The sequence below is a fragment of the Fulmarus glacialis genome, unplaced genomic scaffold (genome assembly GCF_000690835.1).
Source record: "Fulmarus glacialis isolate BGI_N327 unplaced genomic scaffold, ASM69083v1 scaffold39058, whole genome shotgun sequence".
NCBI lineage: Eukaryota > Metazoa > Chordata > Aves > Procellariiformes > Procellariidae > Fulmarus > Fulmarus glacialis.
The window spans coordinates 375-20,242 of record NW_009230843.1 but is presented as its reverse complement, the minus strand read 5'-3'; the positions used below and the strand labels follow the sequence as shown (position 1 = coordinate 20,242).

The 19,868-nt window shown below is 42.6% G+C and overlaps 2 protein-coding genes across 2 annotated transcripts in view; one reads left to right on the top strand and one right to left on the bottom strand.

The window, feature by feature from the left end:
* The first annotated feature begins 4,689 nt into the window (after positions 1 to 4,689).
* MGME1 (mitochondrial genome maintenance exonuclease 1) lies at positions 4,690 to 8,748 on the top strand. Its single transcript, XM_009584372.1, has 4 exons — positions 4,690 to 5,227; positions 6,407 to 6,629; positions 7,095 to 7,227; positions 8,478 to 8,748. Exons 1-4 carry the CDS (start codon positions 4,690 to 4,692, stop codon positions 8,610 to 8,612), a joined length of 1,029 nt encoding a protein of 342 aa, XP_009582667.1. The 3' UTR covers positions 8,613 to 8,748.
* Positions 8,749 to 13,467: 4,719 nt separating this feature from the next.
* The window catches only part of OVOL2 (ovo-like zinc finger 2), a 6,767-nt gene continuing 366 nt past the window's right edge, over positions 13,468 to 19,868 (bottom strand). The window contains exons 2-3 of the mRNA XM_009584371.1: positions 17,704 to 17,893; positions 13,468 to 13,875 (exon numbers count right to left, since the gene is read on the bottom strand). Coding sequence (XP_009582666.1) covers positions 13,565 to 13,875; positions 17,704 to 17,893 — 501 coding nt within the window. The 3' untranslated portion in view covers positions 13,468 to 13,564. The remainder of the gene's footprint in view (positions 13,876 to 17,703; positions 17,894 to 19,868) is intronic.

The following is a 19,868-nucleotide window of genomic DNA, read 5'->3' as shown; positions in this document are numbered from 1 at the left end:
GTGGGTATGCCCGCTGAGGCAGAGGGGCAGGCCGGCATCGAGCGGGGCTTCTTGTCCAGAATGACTTATCCCTGAAGGAGTGAGAGGGAAGCCCTGCACAAGCGTGGGCTATGCAGCGCTATCTGGGATTTTCAGGCAGCCGGTGTGCAGAAAGGTTGTCTGTCTGCCCGAGGGCACTTGCTGGTCACCAATATTAGGCCAGCTCTTTCACAGAATGCTTTGCTGAAAATGCTGACTTTGTGTTACAACCCTATTTCCCACTAATTCCCTTCCCAGTGCTGAAGCTTGTTGTCCCTTTGGTCTGGTGTAGGTCTGTGGGCTTGTGCTTAAAACTGGGTTGCTAAATTTAAATCTCCTTTTTCTCCCCATGCTCTTAACTTCCCAAAAGAGGGAGGTGTATTTTTAACCTGGATATGTTCAGTGATTTAGCTTACAAGCTGCAAGGAACCAAGAGAGATTGGGGCCAGGGAATGAGCACGTGTGTGAAGTCCTGAAAGTGATATAGCTGTCAAAGCCCTCCATTATTAAGCTGTAACCAGAAAAAAGAGAAAGTGGTCATTCCAACCAAGAAGATTGGTTACTGTTGCCTTTCTACATCAAATAGTAATACTTCTTCCCAGAGAAAAGCCTGTGATGTTAACTTAAAATACCTTCATCAGTGGATTTGCTCTCCTCAAATTAGGGACACAGGGCAACAGATCTGTAACTATGTTTAGTAGTGCTCTTTCTTACTATCTCTGAAGTAAACTAGTGCTTTTGTTTGCTTGATAGGTGATTGTGGAGAAAAAGCTATACTGATTATTGTCTGAAACCATAGTTGGAGGAAGGTTTTTATGGATGTGAACATTTTCTTAAGTAACCCTCACTTAGGCCACTCATTCCTGTCCTGGAAAATGTTACTCGGTTGTGTTAGTGCAGTTGTTGTTGGAGCTGCAAAGTAAACTAGCTTGGGAAACTTAAGAGAAGTCTGTCTTCTTTTTTTTTTTTTTTTTCCCTCCCAGGTTATTTTATTTGTGTTCAGTTCTCCAGTGTGGCTCATCATGCAATACTTGAAGCAATTCTACTAGTCTTCGAACACAAACCATTTCAGAGAGAATGAAGACACTTCCCCAGAGAGAAATATCAATTAAATTCTGTTCTTTATGTGTGAGAGTAGATCCAGACCACTTCAACTCCATTTCTTTCTTGTAAATGTAAGTTATTTGCACAGAAATGCCACTGTGATTTATTGAAAAACACTTGATTCTTTATTCCGCTAGATACAAGCATTCTTTGTTTCTTAGCAATTCTAAAACCTCTTTCCTTTTGTAGAACAGCACAGCAGCTGACAAACTCCCTTTCCTGGTGGTTCAGTCGACAGAGTGCACAAACATTTCCACAGATATTACTCCAGAACAATACAGGCTGTTAATTCAAAATTCATACTAGACGTTACTGAAACACGGCATCAGTGTTATAGTAAATTAGCTCTAGGGCTCATAATATTGCATATTTTAATAGCCCCATGATTCAATACACTGATCTGGTATAAATTTATTCCTTAAAAAATATTGAGGGGGCAGCTCACTACAAGTGAACTTTATGCTGAATCAGGTATCATCTTGCTTCCTGTAGCTAATACAAAGCCAGAATAAATTTTTTCTTTTGTGCTCTGGCTAATGTAACAAATACACAGTCATTGACCCAGTGTTTATTCTGTTCTGATTAATACACTCGGGTAAGCATATTAATGGTCATCAAAGAATAGCCTGAGAAACTACAAGCTTGGATACTATTACATTGGAATAAAAGTATTTTTTTCCTGTTTTATTTTAAATCACAGTTGCAGCAGCTCTATTTACAGCTAAATCCCAAGAGAGGAGAGATTAATTTTTCTGCACTGCTTTTTATGATGAAAAAATACGGTGAAGCTTATGGTATTAAAGCCTGACCTTTACGTATCCCTTTGCTGCTTTTACTGCTTTTTGTTACCTCCTGCAGCAAACTGACACCTGTTGTAATGTGCTAACATCATTCGTTACTTCTTTTTCAGTAAGAGGCAGATTCTGTCAGGTAACTGATCCCATTCCAACACCGAAAAATCCATTAAAAAATGTGGTAGTCTTTTGAGAAGAATGAGTTGCTGTAAATCCTGGCATAGCAGCTTTGCGGAAGTGAGCTGCTTTATGATAGCCGAATGACAAAACATGGGGAGCTTCTTAAAAATTTATTAGAACAATTGGTAGTAATAGTGAAGACATACAAAATTCACTGACTGAAAACCCAAGGAGAACTGAAAAATTGAAACATGTATACTTCATAAAAAGTACCTCTTTATGCTGTTACAAATTTCTAGCAAGCTGTAGAAACAGCTTTTTGACATCACATAAGAAATGAGAGGTAACATAAAATCACCTAAATTTGTAAAATTTTCACCTAAATTTGTAAAACTTCTGCACGTGTCCATGAAATGAAGCCGGGCAGAACTTAAGTTACAGAACATAGACAGTCCAATTTCTTGCTGCTGTGTAACCTGCCTAAAGCAGGCTGTTCTATTTTTTGGCAAAACTTGCATTCTTTTGTGGCAATAAAATGGTTGAAATCATCTGGTTTGTCCTTTCGTAATGCACCTGACTCCGCTTTTCTCATGTGCAGGCAGGAGAGTAGTTTTGACAGGAATCTGAAGGTCAGGAGGACGCTTAGAGGGTCATGTCCATTCTTGCTGTTGAATACTGGAAAATAAAAAAACAGGTGCAACTGCACCTGGCCCAGTTCTGCTGCATAAGGAAAGCAGATTTAGATTTGGTTTGATATTAAATGTAATGTAATGATTAAAAAAGGGAAGTGAACACGTTCAAAGTATCTTAAATGGTAAGATTTCCCATGTAAGGTAGCTTGCTTTGTATCTAATCAGACTGTAAAAAGTCAGTAGCAGAATTAACTAGTTGGTACTTTTATTATTTTCCTCTGTTACTCTCTTATAGGCCATGGAACAGTTTTAAAATAATTAACTATTTTGATTGATATGCATTGTAATTATAGGAAATCCTTACTGAAGACTGAGTGAGATCATCTAACAACAGTATGGCAAATCTGACTGTAGGGCACCTGGTACTGAGTCAGAAATGCCAATGCTACGTGACACAAAGTTCTGATCCCTCCTAATTGTGTTTTTCTGGTTCGGATTTGCTTTTTACATGTTAATTTTGTATCAGGTTACATGCCATCAGGTTACAGAACACTTATTATTTGCCCAAACCATACAAAGTCAGTGTGGAAATGTAAAGCCAGTAAAGAAAAAAAGCAGTGTATCTGCCTACTCCTGATTAAACTTTTACAGCTGGAGGTTTTGTCCTTCACAAATGAAAAACAGTATTTATGGAACCTGAGTCCAAGGTCTCAGCCTCTTGTTACAAGATGCCTTGATCTAATCAGCTGCAGCCAATACAGCCCCATTTTTGCAAACTGTTCTGTGTGACAGATGCCTGCACCCACACATTGGTGTCACTGCAGTTCTGCATGAGCGCAGGATCTGTCCATACAAAATAACTCCTCCTACTATGTTTTTGTTTTCTGTCGTGCCTACGGTTTGGGCAGTGTGTGAAATGCTGTGTAAGAAGTGTGGGGAAAGAAAAGAGTGACGTTTAAGTATTTTCAGGAACAAAATGCTGATGTTAGTTGGCAATGTGCATTGCCTGTATTCTTTGTTTGCAGTGGATGGAAGGGAGCTTTGTAATGGTAAGCAGATAAATTTCAGTAGGAGAATAGGGCTTCAATTCTGCAAGTATTTAGTAAATTGATGTAAATGCCACTATTCAAGTGTTTACATTTTATCCATGTGTATAAACTTTCCTAGAACTTAGCACTGCAGTTACAATGCAGTTGTGAAAGCTGTGCTGTGAGCAATAATTCTGGTATGCTGGTTTTCTTTTAAACTTTCTAAGTGTCTTAGAACACAACTATGTTTGAAATTCAGTTTAGAAGAATACTTTTATATTTTACTCTGATCTTTAAAAGATTTATTTGAATCTGAAAATACTTGCGGTACATCTGGTTTCTCTTTGGCTTTCCCAGCCTTGGGTCTCCCAGTTTCAGAATGCATACACTGCTGCTGTCTGCTTTGTCCTAGGTATACAAAAGAAAAACATGGTTTTATTCTCCAAAAGGGACTTTGTCCCCACAATCCCCTTAATTTGGGCATTCACTATAAACTTAAATGGTTTTAATACCTCACAACAATGGATTTGCTTCATTCTCTTCTGCATAGCCTTTTTTTTTTATTTCCCCCTCCCTCTTTTGGGGGGTTGTTTGTTGCAGATCGGTTTTTTGTGTCTACTTGCATCACAGTTCTGATACTATTGCTGTAAGAGCATCTTCTGCTGCAGCTTTTGCTACTTGCAACATCTTTATGCGTTTGCCCTGTTTCAGTTTTTGCGGACCAGCACCCGTTCTTTTCGGGATAATTTCCTTTTTTCATTGCTTATTGGTTCTTTCTCTTATTGTATTATTTATCTAAAGGAGTTTTGTTGGCATAAAGTGTATGAAGACACGTTATGACCATAGCAGTTCTTTGTTTGGCAAAGGGCAAAAATAGATTGATGGTAGAGTTTTATGACTCTGGAAATCACAAATTTCTTCTTCCACAGGGGGAAAATATGGTAACCTACAGACTGTTTCTAACAGAAGAAAGAAAACTCTAACTACTCACAAATGCTTCTTGTCAGAATGAATTTCCTACAGCTACTGTCCAGAAGACCGGAGAAATTGGAAATGCTTTTTCAAATACCTTTTTGCCAAAAGCAATTCCCATATATGTGTCTGGCTACATCCACGTGTCTTTACAGTAAGAAGAAAAAAGTGAACAGTTATGAACAAGTTGACCAAGAAAAGTACAAGAACTTGGTCTCCTCTGTTACATCTTACAAAACCAGTGCCCAAACAGCAGAGACAATATTTGAAGAAGATAATTTGTTATGTGGGCCACTAGATAAACACAGACCTCCAGTTAAAGCTGAAACAAAAACTCCCAAGACCTGGGTTCCTTTAATAAACCCCAACAAGAGAATTCCCCTTCTCAACAGTGATTCAAACCTCCCCATAAAAATTGCTTTACAAAAAACAAAAATGCCCAGCGTTACCCGTATTCTTCAACAGACTATTTCTCCGCAGCAAGCCTTTTATCTTGAAAGGTGGAAGCAGAAAATGATACTGGAACTTGGAGAAGAAGGTTTTGCAGAGTACAAGAAAAGTAAGTAACCACAGTGTGATTGCAAAGTAGAAGCAATAGTCTGGATAGCTGGCTAGGACGTGCTAGCATAGCTGCAGTATCAGGCCTACAGCTCAAGTGTTTTGGAAAGCCATTAAGTTGTTTCCATTTCAAGGGGCGAGAGCATATTATGAGAATGCCTGTTATCAATGAATTTAAGCTCTCATCTTTGTTCTAGGACCACTAAAATGGATTCAGAAATGTGTGGGAAATGGGGATTAGAATGTAGACATTCTTTGGTCTATCCTATCTGCATCTCCTTTATTTTTCTATTTGCTAGTATTTGTTTACAAATAGATATTTTCCAGCTGATGTTATTGAGCCTGTTTGCAGGTACAAAGGTACTTTGTAACGAGATGGAAGCAAGCATTATGAAATCGTATCATCTTGAGTGTTTAAAAACCTATGTGTCTTGCTGTTTATGTTGAAGTTCTTCAGTGAGTATTTAGTTTATCCAGTTTCTTCTACGAAACTGCCGTGCATTTAGAGGTTTTCATTTCGTAAGACCTACAAAGGTGACTTCCTCCAAGCTGTAGGACTGAAGGGGATCTGGGAGGACCTGGGGGATAGTAGGTAGCCTCTTCTAGCAAGGTTGATAAATACCCAAGCGCTCCTTACATGAATTATTATGCTTTTTAAAACTGAATATCCTGTGTTTATGCTTTTTGAGTTACTAAGCACTTCAGTGAATAAGGTGGCATAACAAACCTTACATAAAATTTCTCTTTCTTGGAATCGTTTCTGAGATAAGCCCTTATTCCTAGAGCTATGCCCACCCATTTCAGGAGGAGATTAGCTCCATTCAAATGAACCAATACAGCAGAAGAAGCAAATGCAGGAAAAGCTGCCTACAATAATATTTTTAATTCATAGAAATTCACAAGTACCTTTGAATAAACAATAAATTAAAAATCATATTTTGTTTCTGAGTAATTAGTGAGACAAAAAAAGTAAAGTAAGCATTAATATGAGATACTAATTTCACTGTTGACACTTAATTTATTTTTTTGTCTCATTCCCTTCTCCTTTCCACATCCTCAAGCTTTCAGTACAAAAAACAGGACTGGTTTAAGAGCTATGTTGTATAATATCTAGAATACAAGTCTATCGGGTATTATGAGTAGTGTCTAAAATGTGGGGGTTTTTTCACATTTTTCTTAGATCTTTTCCTCCAAGGAGAGCTCTTTCATGCAGCTTTGGAATCTATATTCCTGTCTGAAGAGATGGCAACTAAGGAGCAGAGAGATGATGTTGCTATTTCCGGATACTTATCAAGTGCGCAACATGTCTTAAAAGATATCAGCGAAGTGAAAGCTCTGGAAAGCGCAGTTCAGCATGAGACTCTTCAGTATTTGGGCCTGGTAGACTGCGTGGCTAAGTATCGGTGAGGTACTGGTTCTCTAAGAAACCTGATAATGCCAGTGTTGCGTAGTGCTCCATGGCGCGTGGAGGCTGCGTCCCAAGCTGGAGCAGGTGTGTTGGTGAGCTGTTGGGGGGAAGCTGGACAGATCTCTAAGAGCAGTGAAATGGATGAACTCAGAGGTGAACCCGATGATAGAAGTGCTGTTGTTTCTTGTGGAGAATTCCTTACTGGAGCAGGGTATGAGCGGGGCACGGTTAAGTGCTCCTCAGCAGTTGCCAGGAACTGCAGCAGGTATTAGTATGTCTTGATTTTTGAGATCTAAACTACCAGTGTGGAAGAGACTTACTTAGACATAATAATGAGCAACATGACATCAGGGTGAAACAGGCTAAGAGTGATACGACTTTCTTTGCTGTCCCATCCCTTGTTTCTTACTATGACTAAACTTAAGTTTAAAATATTGTCCTATCTTGTTCTCTTATGCAGAGGCCAATTGTGTGTGATTGACTGGAAAACTTCAGAGAAACCAAAGCCGTCTCTGAAGAATACTTTTGACAACCCATTACAGGTTGCAGCATATATTGGAGCCATAAATCATGATGCTAATTATGACTTCCAGGTCAGTAGGCCTGCTACCTGCCAAGGCAAGCAGCAGCGCCCACATTATTTTCATTTCTCCCCACTGCCTTTAGCACCTGCTGTCCAGCATGGAACTCTTGGTAGGGTTTGTAACAAAGGGGCCCAGTCTTGGATCAGGTTAAGCTGACATACTGTGAGATAACTCCACTACTCTTGCTAATCCTGCTGCTTTTGCCTGTCAGCAGTATATTTTCAGTGGTTTTAAGGAACTGCTCAGTGGGACCGAGAGATGCTCAGCCTCTTTAGGAGGTCAGATGAACTCACAGTGACTTGGCATCTGGGCAACCCCCAGTGCTTTGTTCGATGTGGTTTTTGCTTGTGTCAAGAGTAGGAGGAAGGGAGAGGAGAAGTAGTAAAGCAAAAGAGCATGCGAACAGGGAAATGGGGTGGGAGGGCATTGCTTACGTCATGTGTTGCTCTATCCCACTAGCAAACGAGGGACTAAGTGATCTACTTAAAGTGTTTGGAAGCTGTACAGTGCTTCCTCAGAGGAAAGCAGTGTGTTGTCAATCGCTTAATCAGAAGACAGTGTAATAATGTTTTTAAAGACTCCAAACGCAATTCTAGCCAGGCCTGCTTGGCCTGAAGGGTTGTTATTTCAATACAAAGCACTGAAGGGGGGAAATATAAAGCAGAAGAGAGCAGGGTAATTCATAGGTTCTTCAGAGGACTTTCTAGAATATTATGAAGATGAGTAAACACTAGCACTTAACAGACACGGTCCTTACAAACTGAAATATAGGCAGTAATTCTAGAATTCTGCTGTTAGCCTCCTGTCCCCCACCACTTTCTCTTCACCCCAGTATCTGTGTGGGTTTGGATTAGAGCTGTTTGTCAAGTATGAAGGATGTTGGAACACTCCTAAGTAACCATTTCCATTCAGATTGATGCTGGAGAATGGCATCAGTCTGGTTATGTGACCCCAGGCAAAACCTCATCAGTCACTGGGAATTTTACCAGCATGCAAGGTTTAAATAGACCCTGTCACTCTGATAGAGTTTGAATCCTCCAGTTTTCACTAAAGTCAGTCAGAGCTTTGAACTCTCAGCGTTTGAATGTTAGTCTCCAAGTATTTTATGGTAAATTATTGCTCTTTTTGTTCTCTATTTCTTATTTAAGGTACTTACCTGTTAAGGATGATGTTTTGCAACGAGGTTTAGCGTTCAGAATTGCTGATTGAAGTTGCGTATTAACATTGAATTTCTGACAGCCTTCTGTTTTTAACTGTAGGTTAGCTGTGGACTCATTGTGGTTGCCTATAAGAATGGCTCCCCTGCGCATCCGCATTTCATGGATCCCAATCTGTGCTCTCAGTACTGGAATAAGTGGCTTTTGCGCCTTGAAGAGTACATGGACAGAAACTGACCCAAACTAAGCTATGCAGAGGCAAGTGGTCTGAGCACAGAGCCAAAGCAAGAATCCTTTGTTTAAATCTTCCATTTGAATACGTATTCTTTTTTGAGTAACTTTGGCTATTTCTTAGTATCAGGGTTTTTTTCCCCCTCAAAAAAAACCGAAGAAAAATTGGAGTGGGGAATGTGTATTTGCTTACATTGTAGGTGACTTAAGTGGACCTGGCAGGACAAAGCCGACTTAATCTGTTTTTCCCCACAGAGTTTATACAACCTGAGGTTGATAGGAAAGTTTCTATTATCAAGTAAAACTGTTCAATCAAATCATCCTTCTTTTGTCATTTTTGAGAAAAAAACTGTTGCAGAACTGAGACTTTGAAAATGAAGTTGGTGAACTAAAGCAAAATGACATCTGCATTGTCTGAGCTGAGAGAAATGCAAACGATAAACAAATGAATTTAGTAGACTGGGTTTCAGTCAGCTTAGTTCTTGCTCATCTCAAAGGTATCTATTAACAGGCTAGTTACTATTTGTGGCTTTTCTTACAGCAACAACTGGAAAAACTGTGCTAAGAATTATAACCAGAGTTCTCATGAGCATTTACTTAAAATACTAAGGCAAAGTGATCATTTAAAAGAAGTGGCCTAGCAAAAGAGGAGCAGAATTGTAACCTATGCACTTAGAAATTTCCAGCAAGTGTTCTGAAAGGTAGGAAGTTTGACTACTTCTACTGGCTCCTCCTGCAGGTTTCTTAACAGGCTGCATAGCCCACATAAAAGAACTGTGAGAGTGTAAGCGGGCTCTGTGCCTTAGGTTGTGAGTCTCTGGGCGGGCCAAGTCTGCAACTATCTTGAGCTCTCCTGACTTTGGTGTGGGTCTGAGTGGACAAGGAGCCTACCCACGTGGAACAATCTCCAGTGTCAAGTTATAGCGTTTGCCAACGCGAGTAAGTTTCTTTATAAAAGCAGGCTTGTGACTTCAGAAGCCTGGCCTTCTGAGGAATGAAGAGCTGCTGACTGGGGTTTTGGGGGTTTTTTGAGGGGGTGCGTTTTTTTTTTTCAAATAAGTTTGTGAATAGATGTTCTAAAACAGAATACTTATTTTTGAAGCTTGTTTCTCTGTCTATAGGCTTGATTTTATGAATAAGCCTTGATGATGTCAGGCGATACTGCTTTGTGTGTTGCACACCTGGAAAGCTTTTTTCCTCATTCTCTTTGTTTTCTCTGAATTGTATGTATGAGTTTTCATAATAACACTGCAGATTACAAATAAAAATACAGCCAACCCATAAGCTTCAAGAAAATCAGCCAGAACCATACCTAAAAACACCAATGGGCAGGCTTGCTGCTGAAGAAACTTAAACCTCTATAGTGCTTAATCTCTGCTCCTTCAGAGTACTGAACTGTGGAAACCTGTGCAATGAAACTTGGTTATAGTGGTACTTGCTTATTCAAACCTAGTCTGGTGATGGTATGATTACTCTGTGCTTAATTAGATTTCTATCTAAAAAGACAAACATAGAGACTGAGAAACTGGGTTTAGAGATGACTAACCACGACGACGCTGCGTGAGCGCTCAGAAGTTCTACCTGTTTTACAAGTATCTTCCCACATCACAGAATTTTAGCAAGTGGGTGGTTCAACGTTACTGAACATGGTCAATTTTCTGTGAAAGATAGCTCCATGAATACAAAGAGGGTGGGCATAAGCAAGACGTAAGATGCCCTGGGCAGAAGCAGGAGGTGATAAAACGTGCCGAATTCCCTGCGTTGATTGGGATTGGATAAATCAAGAGAGCGTGGAACAGTTGGGCAATGTTTGGGTGCAATTGCCTTCTTCATCAGTGCATCATACAGCCATTAGATGTCTCTGAACCGTGTAAGATTTCAGTGACATCCTGCCTCCGGTAAATAAGGACAAGTCTGGAGCCTGGGCAGTGTGGGCACCTGTTCGCTTCACCTGTGTTCATTTGTTTAACAAAAGCCTTGTGTCTGAGGAAGGCTGCCAGCTTCACTAGCAATGTTAGTTTGTAAACCTATCTTTAAGTCTCTGATGAGTCTGTACCATCAGAGAGCTAGGAGAAGGCAGGCAGCCTTCAAAGACAGTAGCGGTGGAAGTTACTGGTGTCTAGGACTTCTGAAAGTCTGGCTGCCTCCGGCATCCCTGTGTGAGCACTGGAACATTTCTGTACAGGCACAAGCTAGTGCCAGTTTTGTCCCGTAACAGAACTGGCAGATGGCCATTGCCAATGTCATGCAAACCCACTTTGTGATCACTTTAAACTAACTTGCCAGACTGTTAAATTGACATGCCCAAGGCATCTGCTACAGGGTGTATCTGTCCTCTGCAGAAAAACCAGCCAGACAATCAGGGCAGTTACTCCAGCTATACCATCCAGTTTGTCAGAGCTTTGCTCTCTGTCCAAAGCAGTTTTCCTTCTGAGTACTATTACCTGCTGCTTTTCTCTGTTGCAGTGAACGCTTTCTTTGACTGAGATCACGTAGATGAACCACCTTAATGTGTCTGTAGTTCTTTTAGCAGGGACATGCTTTGGCAGCGATATTGGAGGGAAATCAAAAGCAATTGGGGAGGAGAAAAAAAAAACCCCGCACACACACAAAAAATGTGTCTCCAGCTAGATAGGGAGGGTTTCAGCTGCAACTCCACTGCTCCAGTGTAAGGGCTGAGGTTTCAGTAGAGCTAAGCACACAAATCCTTTGCAGTTAGGTGAACGCTAGTTACTTTGCTCAGATGGGCTCTACTCCACAGTCCCACCTAGGCGCTCAACCCAACAGTTTTGTTTCATGACTGAGACCTCACTGAGGGGAGTGTCGCCAGCACAATTAGCTGAACCAGCTGTTAACGCTTTTCTTAGCCAGGCAATTTTGTCAATGTATTTGCAATTATGCAAGCTTCGATCAAAGTAAGCAACCTTCCATTTATACTATTTGGTTATAATGGCATGATCTCAGAAGAACTGGGGATCAGTGCACAGGCTTTAGCTCTTTTTCCAAAGTAAGGATCTTCTAATTCACCTTAGATGCTTTTTTACCCATGAACTTCCATTAAAGTATTCTGCAAACTTTCCCGTTACATAGGATGACAAGTTTGTTCTTTACACAGTAGCATCACTTTATTATCCTCGTTTCCAAGGTCCCAAGCACCGACAGTTGTGCTGAATAAAGTATTAATATCATTAGAAATGCTTTAAAACCCCTAGAAGCTTTTCCCCACAAAAACCCAAGCAGATGCCTGTACAAAACTGAGGCAAATTGAGAAGATTTTTACGATTCTTGCAGAGATGCTCAGAATCTATCATTTTAGTAGTAATGACTATGAAGGTCCTGGCTATGATTCTGTATTTTAGGTGGGTTACTTTTCAGCTGTTGTTTCAATATATATAGAATACAGCATATCCTCCCCAAATGTACAGCTTTATTTTGAGCACAAAATAGATTTTTGGAATTTACAAATGAAATCCATTAACTGTTATGCATTTAAGTTGACGTAAAACCTGTTTAGCAGCTGTGTCCATTAAGTTGAGACAGATGAATAACATGCGCTTGGACCAGAGTACCTTGTGGTTGCTGAGGAAGTTACCCCCCGACCCTGTCGCTCCTAACGTAGACACCCAAGTGCCCAGTAAAGGCTGCAGCAGCTTCTGAAGAGTCTTAAAGTATGAGGTGGTTTCAGCGCCATCAGTTATGGGCATCCCTCTCCCCTTTTTTTTAAATCCCTAAATTCACAACACTTGGTTGTCCTGGGTCAAAAGGAGCTGAAGTAGGACTATAGGGGAAGTCCAAAAGCACAGAGACATAGTACTAGTTCCTCATCATCCTTGCCACCTCCTTCCCTTGTAGCATCAGTCTCACTAGGAGCCTTCTAAACTGACAGTGGTTACAGATAGGAGGCCAGATTCGTGCCTCCAGTTTTGCATTGATCTCATGAGGCAGAGACAGGGTAAGTCTCCCTCTTCACTGCATTGCACTGCTCTGTAGTATTAGTGAACAGGTACTTGATCATTAAAAAGAAAAAAATCCCCCCAACAAACACACACACACATACACACCATAAAATACACACAAAATTGCATTTCATCATGACAGAAAATACATATCTTCAAGTCATTAAAGTGTTTTCTTTGGGTTTCTGGGTTGATATTGATATATGTTAAAAGGATGTGGTAATAAACCCCAAAGTGAGCATGACAAGTCCAGGAACATCCAAGTTAAGGTTATACTTAAATCTAAACATGATAAAAGTAAGTTCACAGCTTAAAGTACCTAAAACACGACCGTTAAGTCTGCCCTGGAAAATTGCCATTTGCTAGTAGAGAAAGTTTGGGAGAAAAAAGTTCTGCATCCTTTAAAAAAAGTTTCAGCTCACCTTGGATCATGCTTCCATAAATTGTTAGTGTACTGCACAGGGGGCAGAATTAAGGTTATTTGCACATTTTATCTTATTTACCAATACAGTGTACTCCTGTTCTCAAGTCCATTTTAATTCATTTTGCATAGAACAATGTACTAGTAGCTGCTCTTACACGGCACTTTTCACCCAAACCTCTCAAAAGTAATTTGTACGGGAGGTAATGGTTATTATCTTTACAAAGTACACTGGGGAAAGGTGAACTTATTTGTCAGTGGCCACTCAGATGTGTGGTAGACTGAAACAGAAAACAGGTTGCCTGAATGTCAGTTCAGTAAATACTCCATCCAAGAGGTGACAGCCTCTTCCAAGTTTTCCATTTCTTTTTTTTTGGCCAGATAAAAAGGTCTGATGTTTGCATCATATACGGGAATATTTCTTTCAAGTTGAGGTTTTACCAATATCAAGAGAGTCCCGTTAACAAAAGCATCCCTTTCATTTCAGGGATTTCTTTCAAAATTGTTTTTAAAAAAATAATATATATATATATAGTCCTACATGTAAACTTCATTCCTTTAGACCACTGTAATCCACTGTGTTACTCATCTTTGTCGTCATCTTTGGAGTTCCTCTGCAGGACAGGGCTCAGTTTGTTTTGCAAAACCGCTGCAAGTTTTTTTGAGGTTTTTTTCAGGAAAGCGCTTCCGGGGTGAATGTTACTAACATGCAGGTACAGGTCCTCCTGCGTGGGGCCCGTGTAGCCGCAGTCTTCGCACACATAAAGTTTATCTCGCCTCTGTTTGTAGGCGTATTGCTGCTGCACGCCATGAATCTTCTTAAGGTGGGACTCCAGGGAACAGCGCTGGGTGAAGGCTTTGTTGCAAACCTCACATTTGTAAGGACGAATTCCTGCAACATTAAAAGACAGCGATTACTATTCTGATTTGTGTTTCTTACAGCCAACTAAGGAACCGGCTAAGAGCAAGGCTCTGGCCTACCACATATTAAGCAAATACCTCGCAGCAGGGAGCTACTAGCCCAAGGAACTAACTGCCTAAATAAAACATCTTACTTTCAGGCTAAAATTTTCAGGGATGGGTTGATATATTTAGGAATAGAAAACCTAGAAATGTTTCGAGAAGAGGTAGGCAGATACTGAGGATAACAGGTGCCCATCGGCACTTTGCTCCTAAAGAAGAAGCCGTTACCCACTCTTGCAAAACTTACTCCTTTACGGCCCTGACTTTCTGAAGTCCTGTGATTAGGTAAAACTATCAGTTTCAGCTAACCTTTCATTTTGGCTTTTATAATGAATGAAATCTTGTCTCTCAGTAAGATGTTAATTTTTCTCTTTTAGTGAGCAAAGCTTAATGAGGCTTCAGTGAACGGCAGCCCAACATGAACACACAGCAATCACAGTACTTCAAATGAGTGAGAACGTTTTCATAGACTATAGATGTGATGATTGAGATTACAAGCTCAAGTTCTAGAAAAGAAGTGTATTTCTTTCATCTAGAAAAGATGAAAGAAATAAGTATGTGTGTCTCCAGAGGAGGGAGAAGGGGCTGGCTTGTGATTTGAATGCCCAAGCAGTTTTGTTCAGTACAGACAACCAACATTATAAAAATACTGAGCCGTAAAGAGTATCCATTTTACCACCGATCAGCACTGATTTAAGAACAACCACCTCCCAGTACTTGAATGACAAATAGCTGAGGGTTTATCGACACTTGAAAAAAACTAAAAAAGTTGTGATTTTACTTACTAGACTAGCTCAGTAAGTTTTCAAGCAAGGACCAGCCTTAAAACTGATGCAAGGAGTTACCTAAATGCCTCTCTTTTCCCAGTGAAAGGTAAAACGCAAGTGTGTGGAAGATTGGACCTATGGTGAGTAATAGCCAGGCAAAAAAGGGCAAAGCACACACGTTCACACAGACAGTTGTAACTTTTAATCGGATTGTGTTAAGTTCACCTCTCAGCTACTGATCTTTCTACCAGAAATCCAAACAGATTAGAAGTTCCAATAAGCAGCATCTTGACTGCATTTTTGCAAGTCTTGTAAAAAGAGGTTATCCCAGTGCACTGGCTTAAACTATCAAGACTAAAGTTTCCTAACACCTACTGCTGCTGTGAGACTGCTTCAGTTACATTAAACTGCAATTGGAAAGAGACTCCAAATCTTCATTAGAATTCACACACAAAAATGTATATTTTACAAAGAGTATTTTGGGTGCCATTTCGTGCTCATCTGAAGGCAATTTAAACCTTCACCCATCCTTGGTTTCTGATGCCAACAGTGCTCCACAGGCACCAGTGCGAGCACAAGAGGGGTAGTACCAGGATGGCACAGCCCATCAGGGCTGTGTGAACCTGTTCATTACTTAGGAATCATTTTAAAATTTGATATTACTGTGTATATTAGTTACTTTTTAATGTTTAAGTCTGCTTATGCCATGAAGCTAGACTGGGACATTTGGCTTTCACTCTGTCTGACACTACCCTACTGTTGCACAGTCTGGTTACAAACACTGCACAACAATTTCCACTGGAACACCAAAATTCAGTGAAGCACATGTAGATGAACACCCGTAGCTACAAAATAAAGCCAAGACTACCACTTCCAGCTTATCTGTCTACTTTTTAACATTCAAATATAGCCCAGCTTTCCTGAACAGCAATCAACTTTGACATAAAAAAGGCCACCGCTTTCAGAGATGCCATATTTCAGCCTGGAAAAGATACATGCCGAAACACTATCAGCCAGCCTTCATCCCCTTCCATGAGCCAAGGCACCAGGCAAATACAATATATGTGAGTGTTCATCCTGGCTTTACACTGGAGAGGAGAAATAGTAACGCCAGATTTCTTCTAGTAAATTTGGGGACAATCTAACCGTAAGATTCACATTTCCAGGACTGGGTTTTCACTCCTGTCCAGTATGAAGATCCTTCCTCCCTTCCAGAGTTTCGCAGAATTGGCTCCACTCCTGCATGGCCAGTTCAACCCTACCTGCCACAACATACACGTATTTTTAGCTTCTGAACAGAGACCCTCTTGGATTTAGTTTCTGAATCTCAAAGGATGAGGGGACAGGTTGAAAAATCACTTCTTTCAGAAGCACCGACTCCACACTTCAGCCACACACCAGCGGCAGCTCCCTGCTCGCAGCCAGCAGCTTTCCTTTCCACATGAAAGCCTTGCAAGCAAACCAAAACAGTCCAAAACATTGGCTCCGGCCAATGCTTTCCCATCGAAATGGGCAGCATTGTTTTTGTGAGCTCTATTGCTGAGAAACAACTCCTGCCCACCAACATACTTGCGTCGCCTCTAGAGGTGCGCCTGGTTAATGGTGCCTAAGCCAAAAAAGGGACATTGCAGAGCGAGTCCAAATAATCGGCAGGTCCCACAGGTAACGCAAACGTGGAAAGCTGGAACGTGCCTGGCAGATGTGGTGGATGCATCTTCCGGGTGCCCTACAGCGCAAATTCAAAGCCTCCTGAGCACAGCCAGCTTGGCCTGCCAGAAAGCGTCTTGCTTGGTGAGGATGGGGTTGATAGGGATTTAAGCCATCACTTCCACTAAGAAAAAGAAGAAAAAGAAACAAAAAGGTGGCCTTCTCCCTGCTCCAGGTTAGGTTAAGCACTTCTGTGACCAGTAAGCTGGATTTGAAGCAACCGATCTGATTCAAAGAAACACAACTGCCGGTGTTTGGGGTGGGCTCAGGAACCGACCCCACTGCAGAGTGGCCACAGAAAGGGCATCCCTCCAGCCCAGGGGAGCAACTGGGCAGCAAGAGTGAGAAGGGAGAAGGGACGATTTTTCTTTCTTCCAGTGTCATCGTGGGCTTAAATCACAGCATCCTCGGTTATGCCTGTACATCTGGTGTAGATGCAAGCAGGGAAGAGGGAACTAGTCCAGGTTAAAGGCAACTTTTTACCCCCCCTTCCTTTTACAGGAACTGCTGTCAGGAGATTTTCAACGCGTTGCCCCTGATTTTCAATCATGCTGTGACCTGCATGGCAAGAGTTGGTTTAGGCTGGTGGCCAAACTGATCTGGATGGCTGGACGGGCAGAGGGAAACGGCTCCGAAAGGGGATTGGGGGAGGTGGTAGCCTGAAGCAGGCAGGGATGCAGCACGCAGGCTTAGCAGAAGTTAGATGTGTTGCCTAGTTTTCTTAAAGAAGCTGGACGCACAGCATGAACCACACACTGGTTTCTCCAGACGGTGCCAAAATCAAGCCATAACCCCATCCTGTGGGACGGCCAGCAGGGAAGGTTCGCAAAAAAAACAAGAAACTGCTGCTCATTGCCTCTAGAGGGCAAAGCATTTTCATCCACTGCCCGCCCGTGCTCACTGGTACATGCCAGACTTGCAATAATGTGCAGTGAATTTTCCCGGGTGGGTTATCCCGGGTGGGTTATCCTGGTCTCGCTGAGCCAGGCACAGCAGCACGCGGCCACATCTACACCGGACCTGGATGGCAGCTTATGCACCAAACTGCTTCACACGGATTTCATTAGTTCTCCTCAGATTTCGTTAATCCCAGGGCTTTTATCTGTCCACTCATATTTTTTCCTTTCCTCCACCACATCCCCACTATTTTTTGCAAATGTTGTTTACCTGGGTTTTGTAGTATTGTCTTGCCAGGTTACCCTCACCCCCCAACCTTGTCCCATCTCACCCCTTCTCCCACCTACCCAGAGCTGCCCGCAAGCCCCCGGGGAACGTGTTCTCACCGGTATGGGTCCGGACGTGTCTTTTCAGATCAAAGGTGTCGTTGAAGCCTTTTCCGCAGAAGGTGCACAAGTGTCTCTTCACCTGGCTGTGACACTTGATGTGACGGTTGAGCATCCGCTGCAAGCGAAAGCCTTTGCCACACAGCTCGCAGCTATGCACCGTAGCATCGTTACAGGTGCCGGTGGTGAACTAAGGGATGGAAGAGGACAGGGTGAGTAGGCATTGACATGACAAAGATTAACAGAAAACAAAATAAGGAAGGATGGCTTATTGTTGTGTTAAAAAATGCTTGGGAGATATTCAAAATGAAAAGTGAAAGCATTTGGGAGATTCTGGCTGGGTGAAACCTTCACGCTTCCCTTGCGATCAGGTGGGTGACTTAACGTGCACGGTTTGGGACTGCCACAGACGTTGGACAGCTTGGCTTCAGGGCTTAAAGCAAAGCCTGTGCGCAGGATACCTTCCAGAGGCAGGGACCCTTGTCCAGCCACGTCCGCAAGCACATGCGCTTAGGCTACGAGCACCTCTCTGTGGGGCCGCATGTGTGTTTGCTCCTGCGCTCAGCTAATATCCTGGGTGGAGACGGGAGGCCCTCCCTGGTGTGACAAAGTCGTACCCATGTGGTGCCTTCACTAATCACGCTTCCAGCTGCTGTGGGTCCCTGAAAACCAGCCAGCGGTGGAAAAAAAAGGTAAGTTTGGGGAGATAAACCAAGGCACATTGCGCTGACTCAGCAGAGACTGAAACAATGGCACTAATCTCCTCCCGTTGGTCTCCCTGGCTCGTTAATTAACGTCAGAGAGTCATTAGGGGTTAATCTCCTCATTCCCGCTCCTAACACCAAAAATATTGCACCAACACCATGACCTAACTTGACTAAGGTTCCTCAGAGGGAAGGCTTAATGTCTGGAAGATGCAAATACTTCGCTATTAGTTTAATTATTCGCAGGGGAGCAGACGCGCTCGCCACTAGCCACTCAGGCCAGGGGAAAGCCAGCGGAGCAGGCGGCACTGCGCGCACACAACCATCGGCTCTCGTGGCGCTTTTAGGGAGTTTCTGTGGCACACTGAGAAAACCCAACTCTGCCGAAACAAGGTTTCGCTGTGACTGTTGCTAATAGCCCAGGTTAAATTATACAAAGTAGGTTAAAGTCAAATAGCAGCCGGGCAAGCTCTTCATAAAGAGAGGAATACGTCTGGGGTTTCTTTTTCCTGAAACTTTTCCTGATTATTATTTTTCCCGATCCCCCTCCTTCGTTTACTATTGAAGCAACGCTACCTGAAATTGTAAAGAAACATTAAAAAAAAAAGGCAGCTGCGAAACCACGAGGTGTGAACCTAGAGGGGGAGCCGGCTGGGAAGCATCTGTTGGGCAACAGGTAGGACTCCACCTCATGGGGCCGCATATAAGCAGGGTGAAAACCTAGCGTTAATCATGAGATTTATAATGAGGTAGCCGAAAGGCTGTCGTCCCAGCAGAGACAGTGGGAATTTTTACAGCTCCATCCAGCAAAGCAACAGCCAGCGTTTAACGAGGTGTTAACTAGCCACCGGTAAACACATCTCCTTCCTAGCACCGGGGTGGCCTGGCTCCAGCTCTGCTGAGGGGAACCCTGGATGTTCAGAGATGGTCATGGTCCTCCCACCCCATGTGCATCACCACTCACTTTGGGAGCTCGGTCCTAGGTTCTCGGGTACCACGAGGAGCCATGAGCAATTTGCCTTCTCAGCTTTGGGAGGGAAATCACCGCTCTGCTCTGCTGGCTCTGCCCAGTCAGTACGAGGCTCTTCAGCAAAGTTAATGGACAGATAATTGCTTCATCTCACCCAAGCCTGCAGGTCCACCTCAAGGTGGCAATGGCATTTCACAGCTTCAGAGGAGGACCTTTTCCTAGCTGTTATCTTGATAAGTCAAGATGGTAGAGGGGTGGTGGGAAGATTCACCACAGCCCCCCTTCGCAAAGGCTTGACTACAACCTAGAAGGCGGCCGTTTAAGGAGGCCCCACGTTAAGGAACGAGATCCACCCACGCACGGTGGGGCATGACTCCTAGCTGCCAGGGCTGGTCCTTCCTGGCTGGGTTCAGAGCTCCTGCGGGACCTGAGCCAAGCAGGTCAGGGGCAGCATGTCCCAGGCAGGGATAAGGGAAGGCAAAGGGCACTGG

Bases quoted from the DNA above. Each gene is read 5' to 3' on its own strand.
- MGME1 (XM_009584372.1), top strand. From the start codon at position 4,690: ATGCTTCTTGTCAGAATGAATTTCCTACAGCTACTGTCCAGAAGACCG. The intron at 5,228-6,406 runs GTAAGTAACCAC...CATTTTTCTTAG, and splicing joins TTTTGCAGAGTACAAGAAAA to ATCTTTTCCTCCAAGGAGAG. The intron at 7,228-8,477 runs GTCAGTAGGCCT...TTTTAACTGTAG, and splicing joins ATGCTAATTATGACTTCCAG to GTTAGCTGTGGACTCATTGT.